This window comes from Gymnogyps californianus, chromosome 1 (genome assembly GCF_018139145.2).
Source record: "Gymnogyps californianus isolate 813 chromosome 1, ASM1813914v2, whole genome shotgun sequence".
NCBI classification, from domain to species: Eukaryota; Metazoa; Chordata; class Aves; order Accipitriformes; family Cathartidae; genus Gymnogyps; species Gymnogyps californianus.
The window spans coordinates 162,229,320-162,251,444 of record NC_059471.1 but is presented as its reverse complement, the minus strand read 5'-3'; the positions used below and the strand labels follow the sequence as shown (position 1 = coordinate 162,251,444).

Here is a 22,125-nt window from a genome sequence, read left to right as displayed (position 1 = left end):
CGAGGCAGTGCAGAACATGGCACTAGTATAGTTATCACAGATGCCATGATACCTTTGCCTCCTAGTAATTTTGGTGTCATTAGGTGCTGCTCATAATGGGAAATCATCATTTTACTGTGGTTCTGGTATGTTGTCCATAATTAGCATGCACTCCTTTAATGCTAATTACCTTAAGTATTAATTCCTTAAACATCAATTAAAAAAATCACGTGAAAATTTACCTCTTCCTCAAACGAATCATGAGTTAACATGGGGGTACTTACAATGTACTACTTAGACTTGCTTAATTAGTTAATCTCTGTAAAGGGGTTTCAAATGTGTGAAGAGCTATCAAACTGCTAAGTGCATTATCTTCAATTAATTTTGTGCAACTACATCTTCACTACCAAGAGGGTCTTTAGAGTGCTGAGGAGAGGAAAAGGAGACATTGCTTCTAATTTTAAAAGTAACTAATAAAAAAAAAGAATTAATTGAAAGATGATTTGACATGGTGGGAATAAGGGTGAACATATTTCTTCTGTTTCAGCCAGACCTGAATATGAAAGATTCATCATTCATATCCCTCCTCTGCCTTCGCTGGTCTCTGGTTTCTTTGCTTCCATCTTCCCCTGGTCTTAATCCTCTCTCTCACTAAATATTAACCCTCTCTCTTCCAAATTTGGTATTACCTTAGCAAAAAAACCCAAACAACCGCAAAACGTGCGAATCACAACAAAACACTCTTCAAACTGTGGAGTCACTGAGGTTACAGCCTCACACCAATGCAATAATAAGGTAGCTTGTTCCAAAAGAAGCCTCATGCACTTCACTTCAAAAGGAGATGCTAAAGGCCCAGAACAGAGCTCCTGCAAGAGAACAGGGCCAAGTCCAGCCCAGGAAGTCATATGGTATCTCTCCATTTCCTGAACCACCCTGGTAGCCAACGGAGATAAGCTCTTAACGTGTCTGTCAAAGTTTTCTATTCTATTTAGAGCTTATATGCCTTGTTAATTATTCTCATTTTACATCACCTATTAATAATCTGCTTTTGGTGGAATTCTCAAAAATTTGAGTGTTTTTTTTCTGCTAATACTCTATCTAGCTGGCAGCTTTATTTAGGCCAGCCACATTGGATTGGACTTTACCAAGAACCTATTTCCTGGATTATTTTTCTCCCACTGGGACTAACAAAAGATAAGAACATTTTTCTTGCTGGGTCTGATTTGTTTTTAGAGTTTTTCACTTGCCTTTTCTTTCTTTCTTTCCCAAGAATGATAAATCATCACTTCCTTGCTGACTGCCGAGGTCCCACATGTTGTGAAAAATTCAGGCAGCTTGTTTAATATCAACTTGCCTGAGCAGTGGTTATGTAGCAGTGTCTCCTTCACAGGGTTTGGATCATTTTGACTGTGCATTTGCAGTATATTTGTATCACATCTGGGCATTCACTCAGCAATGATTTGAAAACCTATTCATTTACCTTATTGCATCCAAAAGAAACTGGAACAGAGAACAGACTATTTGATGGCCACAACTTTATTCTCTGCATACTGTAAAGTAACAGCTTTGGATGAGGCATTCCACTAGCAAGTCAGAGTTGTGTACACAGTGATCCTGAACACCCCACGTTCTCAGGGAAAGAACTTCTGCCACCAAACCAGAAAAACCTCTTCCCTCCAACCCCTCCCCAATTCGGTTTTACAAAAGGAACCAGTGAGGGATATTAATTGTTATCCGATCCAGTGGATATTAATTTAACTGAAGGGCCTGACCTGCTCTAACCAGGATGTCTAACAGAAGTGTAAGAAGTACCTTAGAGAGCAGCTTGAAAATGGGACAAGGTGGTGTTATGGGGTGCAGAAAGAAGAGCAGGACTATCAGTAGGAGCAAAGAAAGTAGCTTCTCGCCCTCCCATACCTTCACCACTGGTTTGTTTGTACAAAAGCTTCCAGGATCCTTTCCCTTCATCTGGTATCTCCATATAGTCCATACCCACAGAAAGTACTAGAGGGGTAAGCCAGAAACTATTTAGAAAAGTCAAGGTTGCCTTGGACCTCAGCCTAAGGCCCCCTCACTTTCCTTCCCTACCTGAAGTATTAATGTGATTACCAATGATCATTTAATTCACCTGGGTGTTCCTCCCGCTTCTGAAAGAAAGGTGAAATGGAGCCTGAAGAGACTATGAGTGCTGCCAGATCCAAAAGGAAGGGGTAGGGCTACCTGAATACTGAAGCCTGACTTGTCTGAGGTGCATTTCCACAGAACAAACCTAATTGCAGGAAGTTATCAATACTTAGCCAAAGAAGTGACAGGGCAGGGAGGATCCAGCAAGGTCTCAATGAACAGTCCAGGATTTTTGCTCCCTCCCTTTCACGGATGTGAAAAATAGGGGAAAAAATTCCTATCCTCTTCAAAGGGTTCCCTTTCATACCAACATTTCAAAAGATCAATTGCCAATAAATTAAGACAAAACCAAAACCACCGTATGTCCTGGGGGCAAGGGAAGATGCACTTCCTCTCTGTCCTTGTCATGTCAGAAGAGCAGCTTCAATATGGCCCTCTGGGGCATACTGTGCCCTCACAGGGGCACCGGTGTGACATAGTTGGCAGGGAAGAGACCCAGTTCCCCACGCAGACGTCCTTTCCACCATGATGGGTTGGAGCTGTCCAGGACCTCTAAGATGTCTCCACTGCGGAAGCCCAGCTCGTCATGCTCCATAGCATCAAAGTCGTACAAGGCACGGACCCATAGCGTTCGCTGGAAAGGAGAGAGAGACAGGCAGGGAACAATGAGCCAGAACTCTTAAAGATCATCCTCCTGTCACCCCTCTTATGCCCCAGTACAGTGTCCTCACTAAGAGAGGACAAGCCATGCTGAAAGTGGCCAAGATGCCAGGAAGGAGGGACCAATTTACTGGGACGCCCAAGGGATGGTGCTTGGGTTCTCAGCAGCCTCAGTATATTCATGGGTATTCGCACCATAATGTGAAAAGTCAGACTGAGAGCAGGTCCTTAGGAAATAGTGTTCACATGGCTCTGTCTCCTCTGCCCTGTAAGATCAGCTGTGGTAGCCACATTTGAAGCCAGTTGTGGGAGCACAGAGAAGGGCTCCTGCCTGAGTCCTGCTGGGCTGTACACTATAAGCGAATGGCTCTAGGGAGGTGAGCTTGTGCTGGTACGGATATAGAAAGGTAGTCCTCTGCTGGCCAAGGACACAAGGGATACATCAGGAGAGCCAGCACACAGGCGAGTTTAGGGAACATTGTAAAGAATGATACTTGCTCTTTCAGGCACTTCTGGGTCATAGGGGAGGGTCTTAAGCCTTCTTTGCATTCTCCCCAAGATCAGTCCCCTAAGATCAAAAGGATTTAGGAACTGTTTGGGTGTATCAGTTTATTTTGGGTTTGCACTTTAACGAGCACTATGGTCAGATTTTTTTCTTATAAGAACTTTATCATAAGAGGCTTTGCAGTCAATCTCCCATTTTGACCAGAAATCAGATTTTAAAGGACATAGCATAGGCTTCTTTTCTGGGAGACTGTTGGCACCCACACCATGGGGCATGGAAAATTTGGGAGGTATATTTTGCGGGCACAGATGGAGAGATCTGTTTGAAGACAGACTAACTTTTGCTAAATCTTCCATTCAGGGCCCTGCTTAAACATGGCTCCTAGTTATGTGGCTGGACATATAGACCTTCCTATAATTGCATTTGTGGCTTCTAGATCACTGATGGGGTGTGGCAGGCAAAAGGGCATGTTGTTACTCATTGCCACAGCCTCTGAGGGATAAAAGCCATTGTATTTTGAGCTGGATTATAATAAAGATTTGGGACTTTTGCCAAAAGAAGACATGTCCCTGTTTCCCAGTTTGTTCCAAATTTCCTAATTCAATCTGTCCTCTTTCTGTCATACTTGAGAAAAGTCTGCTGTCCTTCGTTCTCTGGTTGTTCTGAGCTAAGCTGTACATTTCCTCAAGGAAGAGGAGCGTGCCTTAGGTCAAACTCCTAGGAGCTGATGGAGAAATACTTTGGAGTTGGCAGTGGAATCATGGGTTGAGGCAGAGAAAGACACCATGCTCTATGCAGGCATTCACATAGTGGGAATTTGCAGAGCAGGTGGTTACTTAAGGTCAGCTGCCAGGTATGGATCCAGGTAGGGGAGCAGTCTGAGATGTCTGCAGAGACAGAGACATGCCCACATCCACTGTGCTAAGAGGCTCTGACAGATAAGGGTGACAAGTAGGTAAGTCCCACTTTGATGGCATAGTAGGTCCGAGAGGATGTGCCGGGTGCAGACCAGTAGAACTGAGTGATGAGTGATGACAGGTCTTCTCAGGACTGAAGCAAAAAGTAGTGGAAGAGACAGTGTGACTACAAGTGCATTGCAAGACAGAAGGAGCACTGTAGCATGGCACAGTATCATGAGGCAACTCTCCACAGGACTTAAAAAGAGTACTGTACATCTAGCTACTGTGCTTAGGAAGGCCTGGCTGTGGTGGCAAAGATACTTGATAGTCCCTTGGATCAGTGGATGTGAAGCCCTTCTAGGAAAGATCATTAGGTTTTCAGAAATGTCTTCTGCTGGACTGGACCTGTGCTTGATCCAAACCCATGGGTGAGCTTGGGCTCATTCACAATGTCCTAGATGCCTGTTTTGTTGAGCTCAGGCTAAGTTCCCTCTTCTACTAAGTCTGCATGTTAACTAAGACTGGTCTTGAGAGCAGTCCTAGAACTATGCTCATGTAACACTGTAGTCCTACCCTCAGAGTGCCCCCAAAAGCAGGTTCAAGTGGCTGGGACAGAGTCTTGAGACTCAGAAACATCTTCTAAGATATGTCCTGACAGGCTTGATACACTATTCCTCATGCAGCCTCTGTGCAGGTGACATTGCCCAGACTGCTTGGCCATTGCTAAGGCACCCATTGAGCTGGGCAGATGGGGCCTTCCAGGTACATCACCTACCGGTGTCTGCTGGTGCAGTGGGTCTGTGTGTCTCCGTTGCATAGCTGCTGCACTTCCTTGGCTGTGATCCCTTAGTCCATGCAGCCCATCTTTCCTGTCCAGACTCCCACCATATCTATCCTAGAAAGAAAACAGCAAGAGAAAAGTCATGTATATGCTGAGATGTATAAATGAGGGGCTTTAAGAGTCATTGGTGGCCAGGGAGTCAGGGTCCAATCCTCAAGTAAATCATCTTAGATGTCTGCTTCCAATACAGTCCCTGTGCTGCAGTCCTGCAAGCAATGCCCCTCATGGAAGAGGTCACCTTAGACTGTTCTATTTTGGATTTTTCTTCTTAGAAGTTGAAAGTTAACTGTCCTCAGCTGTATTCCACAGCTGCTGGGAAAAGTGGTCAGAGAGGGGCTTTTTTGGCCTCTGGGACTTTTGGAGAAAACCTAAGGCTGTTCTAACTCACAGGTGAAAAGCCATGCTTGCCAAGGGGACTTTTGCCAATCTGGAGTTATTATGCCCCAGTCCTGCCCACTCCTTGCTCTTCCTCTGTCCCATATGCTGGTGGAATGGCAGCGATGCTGACACAGCTGACTGTATATCTGAGGACTCACTACTTCACTTTTTCTTGGGCTTCTCCATGCTGTAAAGGGCAGGGAGAAAGTCTGAGAATCCAGTAGCCCAGTTAACCAAAGACGAAAGAGACAAAATCAGGTTCAAAGAAAAGAAGGCATATGACCACACATCTGAAGTCATATCAACACAAATCAGCCCAGACAGATGGAGAGAGGAAGTAGGCAACATCTAGGGAGCAAGTTCTCTTTTGTCTGCACAGCTGAGAGGCGCTGAGTGTCTTCATCTCTCCAGGCCCTTAGTGCATGCACTAAGCTTTTTTTATGATAACGGTGTGACAGAATCTGTTATCCTGTTAGCTCAGGTTGCAGCAGTGCTTCAGTGACACAGGGTCTGATCAGCTGTGTCAACAGAGGGGAGGAAGAACAACAGCTTGTGCTTGCTGTTGCTTGTAAACAGCTTTCGTCCTCTCCCTCTTGCTGCTTCCTTTCTTGCACCCACTCTTCCAAAAACTCCCATGGTCTTCACTTGTGCCTTTGTCAGCCTAAAAGGTTGCTGAGGCTGGCTGAGACTGGCTGAGACTGGAGCGCAATTTGCACCTCACCTGTCCCTGCCAGAAAGTGAGTGAACTCAATCTGGCTTTGCAGCTGCAAGACTTACTACATGGACACTTCACTCCTATGAGTGTTTCTGCTCCATATCAAATGTGACTCATGCATAGACTGTGCTCCAAAGAGTGCAGGCCCTCAGCTTTGTCAGAAGCTGTATTATTCCATCAGCGGTCCCCTGACAGGCAACACTGCTTGTCTGATGAGAGAAGAACCATTTCACAGTTGTCGCTGGCCTTGCTATGTGGGAGCTCTCATGCCTTAAGGGGCATGGTTTTGGACTTCTTCCTTTCAGTAGGACAAGTCCTCTCCTTGGATGATGCTACACTGTCTCTAGCTAAAGACATGAGCAAACCCTAGGAAAACTATTATTTCCCTCAAAATTAATCAGGAAGAACTTTGAAGACAGCACCAGGTACTGCTGTTGGCCTCTCCATTCCTATGCAAGCAAAGGAGTAAAGAAACCTCACACATCAGGGATGCAATAAGATGAAAGAGTGCAGAGAGGGCCCAGAATAGGGAGGAGAAGGAGGAATGTTCTGAAGGAAACCAAACTCTCCTAGGGTTACTGTAGTCATTTCTCATCCCTGTGATGTGTTTTGTGGTGCTGAATGTCAGTATCATAACTCAGAAAAAAGGAACAGGCAGCAAGGTTTCATTTGTCCTACAGACTAGAGACAAGTTCCTGAAACTATGTATGTGTGTGCATGCAAGATTTGGGAGTGTTTTTCTGCAGTCTCACTGGATGATACTTTATGTCCTTTCCTAAGCAAAGCAAGAATATGACACCATTCCTTGTTTTCCAGTTTTTGGGATGGAGCCCCAAAAACTCCCTAGGAGTACTCCCAGGTTCCCAGTGAAAGGGCCACTGTACACTGACTTCTATTTTTTGCTGGTTTGTCAATCAGTCACGGATCTCAGAACTAAATAAAAGCCATATATTTATTACACATCAAAGAGCTCCCCAGGCTGACACCATCATCACTGCTACTCCCATATGAAGACCTAACTGACTCTGCTTCCTAAAAAAGCAGGTTCAGGGATGCAGATTTTTGACAAAGTGACTGTTTACTTGCTACCAAGCAATTAAGGCCAAAGTTTCATGTGCCTGGGCTTGACGTCCCAGCCCCTCGTTCCTGGTAGTACCTGTTGCTGCTGCAGTATGGGGATAGGATGCTCTACATATCTCTTGGATATAGAAGAATGATCTTCTCCAGCTGCTCCACCCAGGTGGAATCCTTCCCAGCCCATCCGTTCCAGGCTCCCACCATGCCTCTCCTGATGGAAGAAAGATCGCAAAAGTGAGGTCAGGTTTTGCTTCCCACCACATCCTTGACTGAAGCTTAGTGATCGTTGCACACTGATCACTACCACTACCCTCTACCTTGGGGGCTCTTCCAAAGGAAAGATCAAGCCCCTCTGAACAGAAGGACAAATCAGTAATCCTGTATTTTAGATCTTTGTTGTAGCCATTCCCCATCTGAAGAGTGGGTAGCAATGGGAGGTGCTGGGCTTGTCGTGGTTTAACCCCAGTCAGCAACTAAGCACCACGCAGCCGCTTCCCCCTCCCCCTCCCAGTGGGGTGAGGAGGAGGAAAGCAAAGGAAAAAAAAAGTAAAACTCGTGGGTTGAGATAAGAACAGTTTAATAACTAAAGTAAAATATAATACTAACAATAGTAATAATGAAATATAATAATAATAGTAATGAAAAGGAATGCAACAAAAGAGGGGGGGGGAAGAAAAAAACCAGTGATGCACAATGCAATTGCTCACCACCCGCTGACCGATGCTCAGTTAGTTCCCGAACCGCGATCCGCGCCTCCCGGCCAGCTCCCCCCTGTTTATATACTGGGCATGACGTTCCATGGTATGGAATACCTCTTTGGCTAGTTCAGGTCAGCTGCCCTGGCTCTGCTCCCTCCCAGCTCCTTGCCCACCTGCTTGCTGGCAGAGCATGAGAAACTGAAAAGTCCTTGGCTTAAGATAAGCGCTACTTAGCAACAGCTAAAACATCAGAGTGTTATCAACATCATTCTCACACTAAATCCAAAACACAGCACTGTACCAGCTACTAAAAAGAAAGTTAACTCTGTCCCAGCCGAAACCAGGACAGGGCTGAAAATGTATCCACTGATGTGAGGACTGGCACAGGAGCCAAGCTCTTGTTGGAAATACTACCCTTAGACTTCATTTGTCTCTGCACTGAAATCTGTATATTACTATCATTTTATCATATGGCTGTAGCATCTAGAAATTTGAATTGTGAACAGAAACCCCACTGTGATGAGTGCTAAACATACCCCGCTGAGCCCATCACCATAACAAATGTACACAGTGTTTGCCAAAGCAAACTTGACTCCTGTTCTTTCATTTGCCTGTCTGCATCTTGGAGCAAATGCTCTTTCCCTTCCTGCTCACAGTCAGCCCAAACAGGTTGTTTTACTGATATACATGCATACAGTCTTCCTTTCTCCTTCCCCAGACAATTCTTTGCTGTGATCTTTCTCTCATACGTCCCATAGCCTCTATTTTATACCTTACTAATGCATTTTTTAAGTGGTCTAGAAGGACCACTGCATAAGTGGTCTAGAAGGAAACAACACAAGCCCCTTCTTCAGACTGAAAAATGTATCATCTCTTTTTTGGAGCCAGCAAGAATGACCCACATGCAGCCTATAAATCTTTACTACTGCAGTGAGCAAGTCACGTACTTTCTGCCTTGCCTCTACCTGCTCATCCTGGTAATTTAATACCAGAATCCGTTTCCCAGTAAAGCAGGACTTTGGTTACTGCTGTGACCAGACACTCCCAGTACTGTGTGCACAATGCATAGCAGCCTCTACCGTGTCATTTGCTTGTTCCCCTGGCACAAAACCAGGCATTCATTGGACTGGGATTTCCCTGCCTTCTCAAACATCTACTACATCTTCCCTGAATGTACACCTTGTTCCCATATCTGCTATGTTCTTCTCAGCAGTACTTTTCAGTTCCTACCAGCCACTGCTCCAGGTTCTGCCCTTGGTTCCTTCACATTCCTTACTGTGTTCGCTCGGTAACAGAAGATGGATGATTCTTCTGAGCAGACGAACTTTCAACTGTAATAACAGCCACACTCTGGGTGCATTCAAGGACACTAGGAAACCAGACTCAAATTCTTCTCAGACACAACCTACCAGTCAGCTGTGTACCTGCCCTTATGAAATCTAGGCATTTCAATAAGGTAAGTCCTGCTTCCCTTGGATGTGTAAGGCATCTTAGAATTTCAGCTCTGGGGCCTTAGCATAGCTTTAGCAAAGCACCTCTATGCAGATTTACAGCACTGCCTATTGCTATCCAAAACAGAATCAGAAAATTCTGCTCAATTATATAACTGTACATACCACTGAATCCACTAAAAATCTATGTTGCAGGGCCCACCAGTGTAGTGATGTGACTGGGTTTCCAAGGACAGACTCTCCCCCTCCCCCCAAGACATTCTCATGGGCTGAATTCCTTCCACAGAAAGGTTCCTTACTAAGAAACTCCTAAGGATAGTTTGTGTTTACCTTCTCTTCTCGGTTGTTGTCCCTCAGGAAGATCTGCTTCTGCCTGGAGATGGAAGTCGTCTTGTAGTAGTCCACCAGCTTGTTTAGTGAGTGGAATTTCTCTGTCCACAGGTAATAGTTACCCTTTGAATCCCTCATCACTTTGAAGTGTTGCACATCATCTTCATGCCTGGATCCAATTGGAACAGTAAGAGATCATCAACCAGATTGCACTTTTATCTTTTTTAAAAAAGTCTTTTCCAGAAGGGTACCAAAGCTTCTTGCTTGGCCAAATCTAGACTTCTGGAAAGTAAAGCAATGGCAGTCCTTGTGTGTACTGGACCTAGATGTGGCTCTGTATTTCAAAAGACTCATCAACTTACAAACATGGAGTGCCGCAGGGCTGCCCAGTCACAAAGCACTATCAGAACAAAGCATGGGGTTTTAAAGCCTCTCCTTTGAAATAAAGGCCAGAGGAGCTGTCAGGGCCACAAATAGCTAATAGCTTTATTCCGTACTTTGTACAGGAGACAAAGGTGCAGTTGTAGTCTACCCACTAGCCTCTGCAGGTTCCTGTTAACGTCCAGTCTGCATTAACTATAAGAGATGTATTATACTTTTCACACCACGGGCATCACCATTACATGCAGACATAGTCACATGAAGCCATACACTGAGTTTTATAATTGTATAATATCATCTAGTGTAATATCATTACTACTGGTCATTCTCCCTACCCAAAAGAAAAAAAAAAAAGAAGGAATTATTAGTTGCTATTACAAGCCAAATTAACAGTCTCAACCTTCTGCCCCTGCTTCCCACCTGCAACTCCCCTCCTCTTACCTCTTGTCTGATTTGGACAATTCCTCTTTGCACCAGATGTAATCTGGTTTTGGTACCCACCTCCTTGCTCTGTGCAACTCCAGGAACACAAAACACTTGTCTCAGAGGCTACATCTGCACAAATAATCTAAATGGGGACCAGGCAGTGAGTGAGTGCTATCCTGGAGTGCTATAGTCACACAAGCTGTTGAAGTGTTAGCATGGTTTTGGTCTAAACCAAAAAGCCCTCCCCTAGATAGTGCTGGGCCATGGTTAGGGGGACAGAGTGGACCAGGAACTGCTTGCAGTGAGCTGCTTGAATACAGCTGTTCTGTTCTGTGGGGTGAAGAGGGTTTAGCTATATGGATCTGAGCTCTGCCACATTGCTTGACCTCAGGGCCAGAGAAGGAGCCTGACTGTACTTAGTTTATTGGTGGAGATGTAATGAGAATGTTTTCCTGCATTCCTCCCAGATAGTTTTTGAGCTCCCTGAATCAGAAGGTGCATACTGCTTGGAAAAGACATTGCTAACCACTACTCTAATTTAAGACTGGTTATCAATTGTTTGACTGACAATTGGGAACCCGGCCACCATTTAAGAGTTCTGCTTTGAAGCAAACGCTCTGAGAAGGGCTGGGCTACAATAAGCTGTGGAAATGCAGCTGGGCTGCAAGCAACTAAAAGCCATTCCTGTCCAATGGCTGTTGAGTGACCTTTGGGAAATAAGTTAACAGTGTAATAGTCATCTCTTAATGGATAGTAGTGGAATTCTTGGATTCAGTAACCAGAGCTGTCAGGGAATTAAAACAAATAGAAGGCACATGTTTTACACTGTGGGAGATGTTCCATGTACCACTCTGCTTTGCTGCAGCTCTTTCAGAGAAGCAGGTCACCAGGGGATGCAGCTTTGGAATGGGGCATTCACTGTGTCACTTGAAAAGAGGCAGAAACATTTGGGAATCTGATGCCTAATTTGTTCTCATTCACAACACAGCAGCACTGCCAGTGACTGGCAGCATGCAAACTTCCCAAGAGGCTACATCACATTAGGAATCCTATCAAGAGGAGGCTAGGGACATCATTAAACAGGAAAAGAAGCAGGAAAATGCTGTGAGAAGCAGATACCTGACAGAGATGGAGAAGTCACCTTGAGAGTTCTGACTGGCTCGGACGATGAAGGAGCCAACTCCTTTGCTCATGAGGATGTTCTCTGCTTCGTGGCGGGATATCCTCTCATCAAACCAGCTGTCAAGTGGGAAAAATCATGGAGATGTGAATAAGGAATGTGAATTTGAATTAAGGTGAGGAACAAAAAAGTTGAGGGTAGGGAGAATGTGAATAAGCAGGGTGGAGGAAAGACAAAACAAAAGGATCAGAGGAGCCCACATGACTACTCCCAGTGGCCATGTACATGCTAAGGCCATGTAAAGGGTTTTGATGGGTGCAGACCATTTTCTTTGAGCAGTAAAAACACGTAGATGCAAAGAGAACAATATAAGCTTTGGCCTGCTAAGAAGCAACACTCAGCTGAAACTGTAATTACAGGCACAGTACAGTAAGGTGTTAGTCAAAGAAATTTTAAATTACAAATATGTATCTATATATACATACACACATAATTCTCAGACATATACATCAAATTGCTTTTGGTAAACTGAAAATTACTGGACTGTGATGGATATATTGCAAGGGACACACATACATTTTTAGCAGAAGCAAGCCATGAAAGTTTTAGTACTAATAAATTGGTTCCTGCGAGAGTTATAATACCACAAAATTGCAGAAACACAGAATACATAAGCACGCTTATGTAAATTTAGCTGGGCATAACAAACGATAGTATAAGGCACTGGACAAATAATAAGAAAGTCACCATAAATAGTAAAATAATACAGTGTCAATAGGAATTTTTCAGTAGAGAAAAAAAATCATCATATACACTTAATATATGTCCACCCCACAGCTAATAAGATGTACAGTCTGCAGTCTTCTGCTTTTACATAATGCTTAATTGCCTGTATTGCATTAAAATTAAGGACTGATAGTTTCATAAGCTCTGTCATTTCCACTTTTGAGTTTCGTTATACTTCTCCTTACTATCATCACAGTTTACCTATGTGTCATTAGCAAAGGGAAATCAGAATTTAATCAGCATTGATAACTGGTCTCAATGATTACTTGGCAAGACAAAGATGGGAAAAAATGGCCCATCAAAAACAGGAGACAGCTTTCTTCCCTATACCTGGTTCTAGCATCTGGCCTGAACTGCTTTAAAGTGCAGACCTGCTACTTAGAAAAGTGTCAAAATGGAAATATTTCTTCACAGCTCTTGTACAGAGAAAGCATCATGAGAAAAATGTGTGTGAAAAAAGAAGCTGCTAGTGTCCCTGCGTGATGCCACAGCCCTGTGAAAGAGCAAACAAGAACAACTGACTGGGAGATCTTGTCCCCCTGAGGCCCAAAAGTACAAGCCCATATTTGCACAGCAAACTAACAACATCCTTCAGCTCAGCCAAGCAGGCTGGCTTGTCCAAAAATGCTGGTAAGTGCCACCTCCAAGGGGGACAGTGGCACTTATTTGTACTCTCAAAATCACTGTACACTCCCAGTTTGCCTGCTCAGGGCAGCAGTGTGTTACAGCTAGCAGTACTGGTCTTGGTGCATGCTCTGCCTGTTCGCTCCTGAAATGCTGCGGCACTTTTCAAAAGAGGACAATTAAAGGGGCTGCAGTGAACATTTCTGCCAACTGAAAGGAGAAGGTTGTAAAAATGCCATGCATTGTCATATTTATGGCACAGGGCCGGACAGCACATTTAACATGCATTTAAACACCTATCCGTCCTTCCTGAAAGTGCAGTGCCATCTGCTCAGTGGGAAGAGAGAAATGAAGGTATGCCTGTCCTCTGACAGATCTATGTTTGGGTGTGCAGTCACGAAACGTGGAGAAGGGTGGGGGTGCGTGTGTGTCTGCATGTGAGTGGGAGCAGGGCGGCATGTCTGGTCTATCATCTCTGTCAATCCGTGAGTAACACCCGCTGTCACATTTCATATAGCATTGCACTGACCTCTAGTGTGTCGAGAGAAACTCACACACACTTTGCGGGGGGGAGGGAATGCGGATGGCAGGGTGGGGGAAAGGGAGTTAACGTAGTTAAGAGTCGGGGGGAGGGAATTACATTTTTATAATTCATTTTCAGAGAGATCTCTTGCTCTTCCTTTTGTGATCAGCCTCTGTCTCTGTTGCTAAGACTTCACATCATGACTATTCTCCTTCTGTCCGAGATCTAAATGCGGTTCCTGCCACATCCCAGTGACATTCCTCTGAGCAACAGTAACAAAGGGGTCACTTGGGAGTGATAGAGAGCATTGAGAACCATTCAGCTCTGAAAGAACAGAGGATGCTTCAGGGTAGAAATAAGGTGCGCTGGCAGAACTGCATATAGCATTATGGCAATCCTTGCCAGCCTTAACTTGTAGTATGTTATAACCAGTGCTTCCTCTGTCACGTCTTCCTTTGTGTGTGCACGCACACATGCTCTCGACAGCACTCTGTGGAAATGCGCAATGGTGGTGCACAGAGCTTCCGTGACACTTACGGGGGAACGTGAAAATCAATGAAGTTCTTAGGAACGTAGCCCTCTTGACTTCTGAGCTCAGCCTTGTACCACTCTTCCTGGGAGCTCAAAACCTGCAATGGAGAGATGGATGGAATAAACCTGTCTCCCAAGAAAGGCAAAAGTAACCAAGATTCTGGCAGAAACCTACAATTTCTTGTAAGAATAGCGGAGAACTCCACATATGCTCTACTTCCCACCCACCGTGCAGCAAGGTTAGTGGCTGATGACCACTTCAGAGCAAAGCAAGCAATAAAGAAAGCCGAGTAGAATTAGAGGGATTGCTTGTTAACTTTATCCCTTCATCTGAATGCCTGTCCAGGTGGCTGGGAATGCTGTCTGCATGTCTCTGATGTCTGTGAAATGGAGAAATTCAGCTCTGAAGGACTTAATAGGGGTTTAAGGAATTCTCCGTGCTGCTTTTAATAGTTGGTACTGAAGCATCTCAGTTTCACAAAGGAGGAAAAAAAAAATCTGCGAAAACTCCTCTGACATGTACACGTATGGAGGGATATACAGCTATATCTGTGTGTGTGTGTTATGACTGCACAGATGTTACCATGTGCTCTCACATGTCATTTCACAAGAGATTATTTAGTGGGTTAAGTCTTCAGCTGCCCTGAGCTTTGCCAAGGTAGATAAAAGAAGGAGGTAAAAAGTATTTTAAAGCCACTATTACACCTAAGAGACTGTAGGATAGCAGGAAGCCAGTCCACAGAGCACACTGGAGCAGCTTCAAGTGTGCTCACATTAATGTTGACTGTAATGGTCCTTAGGGACTGCACTGCTGACCAGGGACTGCCCAAATTCATTGCTCCCTGGCTGATGGCCCCTGATATAGCCCTAAACTAGAGGAGCGAGGACAGGAATACAACCACATTATGATTTTACTGCAAATGTTGTGGTCTTTGGTGTTTTGTTTAACATTCCAACTCCTGGGACAGAATTCCACTTTATGAAATAGAACATGTTTCTGTTCTCCCTGGTTTTGGAGAGGAGTCTGAAAGCATGAGCCATGACAGTTTTAAAAGGAGAAAGCAAGTGGAAAAGACTTAATTTAAAATCTATTGTTAACAATAATAATACTTGTTTTGTAAGCCAATGTCATGTTTTTGGGAGCCTAATGCACATTCTAACTGCTTGGTGTTGGCAACAGGATGTTACTGTCTCTGGGGCCAATTCTCCATTGCCTTGCCTGGCACGTAGGCCTTTTTTATGCATTTGGATACAGAAAGATTGGGGAATAGAAAGCTGTGGAGTTCCCTTCTTGTATAGTCACTGCTTCCCCCATCCCTGGGTGCCGGTTTAAGGCTCTTTTTTGCTGCTGTGGCCAACCAAATGGGATGATAGCTACGCCCTGCTTATGCTCAGGCCCTGCTCTGTTGGCAGCAAGGTTTCCAGAAAGACCCACCTGCTGGTTCTCGGTGCAGGGCTGGCAGGTTTCTCTCAGTGTGTCATCTTCTCAGAGAAGGATGTTGGGGGGGTGAGAGGGTGGATTTCCTCCTGTCACTGCTGGTTGAGGGCCTCATGTTTCCTGTTTTCTAATCTCTACATCAATACTGTTCATCTTATCTCCTCTATCAATCAGAAAAGACAGCCAGCAGGTTGTGCAGGCAGCAGGAGTGGGCTCATGACAGGGTATGAATGGATGTATGCATATGCCAGAAGAGAGATGTTTCTCAGGCTAATTTACTGCTACTATGGCTTGGGTGGCTAAGGTGTTATTTTGTTTACCTCAAGGACGTTAAAGCAAGAGGCAGTCTGACTTTTCTGGTAGTGAAGTCTCTGTGACAACTAATAATACTACTGATGTGTAGTGTTATTTGGCACTTTTCATCAGTAGTTTCCAATGTACTTTGAAAGGAAGCTCCAGCTTATAATGATTTTACAGAAAGGGAAACTGAGAAACAGAAGGAAAAGTGATCTGGCCACCACCATCATCCCAGCCAGGGACTTGATGAAACCACAGTCTCCTGAGGAAGAAGATATCAGATAAAGATCATGGGACAACAGGGACATGGGGACTACACTTTTGACCTAAGGAAGAATTAGGAATGAGAGCGTTCATCTACACTGAAGAGAGGCAGTGATTTCTCCAGAACCTTCTCATAGCTCTCTGGAAAAACCTGGTATTTGATCTTAATGAGTTTTGGATGCCGTCAGCTTTGTCTAAGCTTCAAGAATTAAAAGGCCAATAAAATAAAAAATGGTGGTGATGGAAGAGGTAAGGCTGAGACCCAATATCTGGTTATTAACTGGAATAGCTGGGACTCTACAGGGAGGTAGCGAAGGCTCCCTGGCCAAACAAGGGTTTAGATCCTATTGTTGTGTACATCATCCCTTTGGACAGTGGAGGAGTTAAGGCCTTAGAGAGGAGTTATAGTCAGGCATCTTCAACTGAAACAGAATAGCTACGCTGGGGGCTGAGAAGATAAATAATTAGGGTGGAACAGCGTGTGACTTCATCTGTGGGACTTTGGTAGGGTTAACAAGAACTGTTCTACCATAACACATGCAAATCAACTTTAAAGAGACTCTCATGTGCTCTGTATTGTATATGATCAACGCTACTTATGCCATTCCCCCACCGCTAAATTCCTGCAAGGGTGTACATAATATTATTAGCCCAGGACCTCTTAAACTCTTCCATTATGTGTGTAACAGACTGTCTCATGGACTTTTCCTCTTCTATTTGCAATTGCCTAAACCCCCTGTGGCAACTAACAGTAATTACTTACAGTGAAAAGTCAGATATAAGTTCTATAATGCATGCATCTTTTAAACAGTTTAAGAGCTGGAAATAAGGAAGACCACAATCTCTCTGGACCACACTCATCCTGCCTGCCTTTAAACATAGTCGTCCTAAAGGTAGTCACCCTAGACTACCTATATAGTCAATGAAAACAGACAGGACTCTCAAAATCTGTCTACCAAAGAACTGGATCTCTGCCCCAGCAAGGCTACTTATCCTTCCCTGCTGACTACTGGAGGACTGTAGGGCAACTAAATCCATAGTTTATGGACCTAAAATCAAGTGAAGTGGACACAGACTCAAGTGACCTGGGAATTGTTGGTTGACCTATCGCGAGCCCTATGGGAGATAAGTATCCTGCATTTGTATCCCAGTTTATAGAAATCTGTCTTCATCTGTTTTGTCAAGGCAAATGGGAGTATAGAAAGATACGGCAGCACTCTCAGAAATGCTGTTTAGTCAAGCCTGGTGCTGCACTTACCTTCAGCATATCCCCAGCCTGGAAGCTCAACTCATCCTCTCCAGAAGCACTGAAATCAAACTTGGCGATGGCTTCCATACTGTGTCTTGGTGGCAGAGCAAAGCTGGAAGAAGTATATGCTTGTCAACATCTATGAGCTGCTGGGACTGCTGAGTCTAGCCTCTAGAAAGCTTATAGGCAATGCTGTGATTTGTACATGGATGAGCATGCACCAACCATTGGTAGACATTAGTTACTAGACATGGAAAGACATTAGCAAGTAAAAGAGATGGCACGGCCAAGAGGCTATAATTAGCTCAAGTCAGTAGTTCAAACAACCCATTGTGTATGCTTATTCCAACAGATCTCTTTCTCTGCAGCTATCTCGTGGTGAAGTTTGCACACATCACCCAAATAAACTGGTAGCAGGGAAAAACCTTCTGTATAGACCAACCACTACTCTGTCACAGTTCCCAATAAAGCAAGTGACTGTCATGCAATAGAAGAATGCATTTGCCCTCTGCAGTGACTTACTCTTTATCTCAAGAGTGAGATAAATTGCAGACAAAATGAACAGCCTGCAATAAATAATATTTTTTCTTGGACAGGGGCCACAATACTGAAGGTTGAAAGAGTCTTTTCTCTGTGATAGCTTAGCATGGGTGACCAGAACTTTCAGCCAGGAAAAACTGTTTGCAGAAAGGCTGTATTCCCTATTTTGGAGCAGGCAGAGAGTGAAACTGTAGCACTGACAAGTTTAAGGCATGCACTTACCCTACCTCAGTGTTAGTAACGCAGGAGCCTGAAACGTACCAGACAGCTTGCAAACCAAAGCCCGCTTTTCATCAGCGGATCAGATGTGGCAGGGGAAGTAGCAACATGAGCTTCACTTCTTCACCACTTCCTGCTCATGTAACTCAGATGTACCCCAGCAGGACCACTTCTATAATCACAACAGATTATTCTATAATCAAGAGAGTGGGAACAACGATCCTGAAGCGAAAGGTTCCATTACCTAACCTCACCTCTCACAAAAACACCCAGACTTTACAGCTTGAGAAGTGCCAACTTGCCTGATCCAAAACACTCTTAACCAGAAAGCCGTAGAAAGAGACCATATGAACAACCCTAGTTAGGCGGCTATTTCTTGTCTCCTGTTAGAACTGAGACAAGATCCCCAAAATACAAAGTGCTGATACTGAGCAAGCTCCAGAATTATGCCACTTTAAAATCAACAGGCTGCTGTAATCCTTCTTCTCTGCAATACCTGCTGTAAGCTTCCTCCTTTGACACGCAACCCAGGGATTTAACTACCTGTGTACCAAGGATCCAGGGCCCAGCTCTGATACAGTGCAACTTGACTCAAACTGCTGAGAATGAGCTGGGAGAAAGTCTGCAGGGCAAAAATTATAGACAGAGGAAGGGCTGTTGAGATGGCACCAGCAGTAGCCCAGGGATTCAAGAGGAAAAACACCACCATGGAAAGATATAAAATGTCAGAGGAAAAAAAAAACCACAGGAGGTTTAGTTGAGTTAGTCAGTCTAGCTGAGGACCAGTCACGAATCATTGGGGTCACTGAGTTGAGTTGTCAGCGCCATCAGTCCTGACCCAGCTGGTGGCAGATGGCAACCATGGAGGCCGACTCTTCCCTCCCGATTGATGCCTGCCTCACCAGCAAAGACTCTTTGAGTGCTTTTACACAGGTGAGGAGTATGCTAATGCTTAGCCTAATATTTCATTAAATCCTAGCTAGCTTCTGTGTGTGTTAACTGTATAAAGCAGTTATTTATTGGCTAAGTTGTCTATTTCCTGCTTGCAGAGTCCCTTTGCACTTGACTAAAGATGCCCAGATAAAGTGATCCACAAGAGGGGCCGTAACATCACTGGAGATTAGTTCTGAGATTTGTTACATCTCATTTCTAACTATAAAAAGATCTTCACATGCTTCCTATTGGATTCTGTTAGCACCTTCTTTTTTGCTGCTTATAGGTGAACTTGTATTCATGTGCCTGATGTGAGCTATGTGGCACCAAGGCAAATTTTTTAGCAGTCCACAGACAGCTCTGCTCGTTCAGCATGAACCCATCGTACAGCAAGGGGGGTTGTTTCAGTGGTGGGGTCTCCCATGTAGGTTAGAGTACCTAGCTCAGTTGTGATCTGCTATACACCTGCTATTCCTGCCCGCGGCCTTAGGGTTTTGTCAATATACATCAATACTGAACTATAATACCCTATGTTTTACCAATGTGCTTTATTCTCAGTCTTCAGCTTTCCAGCTATTCCAAACATTTTCACCCCCTTTTCTCTCTGTTGACTTACAGATGCTCTTTAATTCTTACTTTGGTACCCTTTGCAGATTTGCAAATATAGCTTAGGTTCGCCCTCTGATTGCCCCACTCTTACTCCAAGCATTGGTGTAACTCTGCAGATGCAACTCAGGCCTGATCTGAGAATTGTCCTCTATTCTTGCACTGACATTTTTGGAGCTTCAATCTGTAACCTCCCACAGCCAGTGTGAGCCCCTTGCGTGCTAAGAGAGCATACGGGTATTAAATTGGAGGGGAATTAACCATTGAGAGAACCAGTTAAACAATGATACTCTTTCATGGAAGAGAACTGAAGAAAAAGACTAAAGGAGAGTTACTTTAATAAGGGATGTTTTTCAGTGTTTTATCTTGCAGCGGTGGGCTGCTGCAGAGAGATCAGAGCCAACAGTGCAGATGAATCCTGGAACTCCTAAGTGCAGAGCATTAATCCCAGCTTGAGAAAAAAGACACACTTAAAAACAATAAACTGTTTAAATACAAATCCTGTCTTTGATTTTTTGCCCCTTAGTCAGAGAAGAGACAGTGGGGGTTCTCTCTGCAGGGGGAAGAGGGGAGAGAGCCTTTCATTTTTCAATATCCCGAATGTTAAAGGTGCTATTGGAGATGTGACCCCCTCAAAAGGAGAAGGGTTTGTGAAACAGTTAAAATCTCCTCTCTCACCTCCTTTTCGATTTCAGCAGTCCCAAGCTCAGGGAGAGACAGGAGACAGATACCTCTTCAAACAATCTAACACATGGATTAAATGTGCTTTTCATTGCCAGCGGCTGGATTTAGAAGCGACTCAAATACCATACACAGTGTTGGCTGTGTTGATAAATCAGCAATGCAGTAATGCTGTGGCCTTAAGCTCTTCCCCCACCAACTACTAAAGCAACACTAGCCAATAATCCTGTCTTTGAACTCCAGCCTACCACTTTTCATCACCTGAACTTCAAACCAGTTCTGTTTTTCTGATCCTGTTCCTCCCTCCATCTGCAACTCGAGAATCCTCACTCCACATGGGTCGGTGCTGGGCCCTCATAAAAACTCCCCTGCCAGGGGCCCATTCTTTCCCTCTCTGCATGTGCGTGACTTCGAGCACCACCCCACGACACAGAGAGACAGGAATTTTTTCATTACTGTCATAACTTACATTTCTCAAGCACCTTTTATCCCAAAGGACAGCACTGCAGTTTGCAGACAGAGCGCCAGATTCCGCTTTTAACTGCCTGGTGCAACTCCTTTAAGCTTTTGAGTAACCAAGGACAATTTTAGACTGTGCTTAATGTTCTGTGTGAAAATCACCTTTGTACAGAGTTTAGCATGAAGTCTATGCAATGTTCAAAGGAGGATTTTTCATTTCTGAGTATGAGTTGACCAGTACCCTCCATTTTGTGCTGGCTCTCTGCATGGAGGTGAATTTTCTCTGTGGTTCCCCATTGTAACGAGGCGGATCCAAGGGGCATAAGGCTACTGCAATTCTGTGGGACCGGTGCAGCAGAAGATTCATAAAAGGAGAAGTGAAAAGCAGCACTGCTTTGAGTGCATGAGGCAGGTATTTTAGTTTGGCAGAATGCCATTCTCTGAGCAAGAACATCAGCATCTCTCTGTTGATCAAAAGAGCCAAGGCCTAAATCATGTCAGCAAGCAACACAGTCTGACAGCAGCATCCCAAAGAGTTTAACACCATTACCCTACACCAAGTTGGGTCAAAATTCAGTAATAACAATGCCAGGGAAGGTCACCACCTATGAAGAGTCTACCACTCAGGGACTGCCCAGGCTCAGCCCTGCTCAATCTCACATATTAACATCACTGAAGGAGGGCATAGTTGCAACAATGTGCCTGCTTAAAGGAGCCATGTGAACAAAAGTTTTTATTTTTATGCCTGCAGCACACACATCGCCAGCCTGCAGCTCCATCCAGTGAGGTTTTGCACTGAGACATACAGCGCAAGCTACTGTGTCTTTGTTCGGCTCTGCAAGAACAACCTATTGGACTGATGAGCAACCAGGGACAGAATTCAACCCTGAACATCTGTACAGAAACTCCAGATGACATTTCAGCAGAAATAATGGAGAAGAGACCCGTTATCTAGAAGAGCTGTGATAGATAAAAGCTTTGTTTTCACCAGCTAAGCCACATACAAGTGGCATGGGAATATTTCGTTCCAAAAACACAAACCTCTTGCTACAGAGTTAACGGTGCAGCTCCACTGTCTGTCAGCGATAAGAGGGTAAAATTTATAAGGGAGAAAAAGTCACTGAAACACTCAGCACTGTCGCATTTAAGTCTTGGCTATCCTGCCATCCAGAGCAATGCATAGCACTTGGGCTGAGCCTCTGCGCGCAGACAAAATAAGCCTCCTAGGAACCGGATTCACAGAACAAACAAACTTTCAGGACTCTGTAACCAACAGCAGTTGGTAAGAAATGCCCCAGACTAGGACGGTGCTTAATCTCCCTGGGGAACCTGGGTCTTCTGTGCTACTTCCAGTCATGACAGAGTAGAGCTGTGCAGCACCATGGGAAGCC

The 22,125-nt window shown here is 44.5% G+C and overlaps 1 protein-coding gene across 2 annotated transcripts; it reads right to left on the bottom strand.

The window, feature by feature from the left end:
* Positions 1–1,589: 1,589 nt before the first annotated feature.
* GRAP2 (GRB2 related adaptor protein 2) lies at positions 1,590–17,383 on the bottom strand. 2 transcript variants are annotated; one of them, XM_050892904.1, is made up of 5 exons: positions 17,306–17,383; positions 14,055–14,146; positions 11,584–11,703; positions 9,658–9,826; positions 1,590–2,737 (listed from the first exon to the last, which is right to left on the bottom strand). In XM_050892904.1, exons 1-5 carry the CDS (start codon positions 17,381–17,383, stop codon positions 2,558–2,560), a joined length of 639 nt encoding a protein of 212 aa, XP_050748861.1. In that variant the 3' UTR covers positions 1,590–2,557. The 2 variants fall into 2 exon arrangements, with proteins under 2 accessions (XP_050748861.1, XP_050748872.1); XM_050892915.1 differs by lacking the exon at positions 11,584–11,703.
* Positions 17,384–22,125: the final 4,742 nt, after the last annotated feature.

Bases quoted from the DNA above. Each gene is read 5' to 3' on its own strand.
- GRAP2 (XM_050892904.1), bottom strand. From the start codon at position 17,383: ATGGAAGCCATCGCCAAGTTTGATTTCAGTGCTTCTGGAGAGGATGAG. The intron at 14,147-17,305 runs GTAAGTGCAGCA...TCTCCATTGCAG, and splicing joins AGGCTGGGGATATGCTGAAG to GTTTTGAGCTCCCAGGAAGA. The intron at 9,827-11,583 runs GTATCTGCTTCT...AATTGGATCCAG, and splicing joins GACTTCTCCATCTCTGTCAG to GCATGAAGATGATGTGCAAC.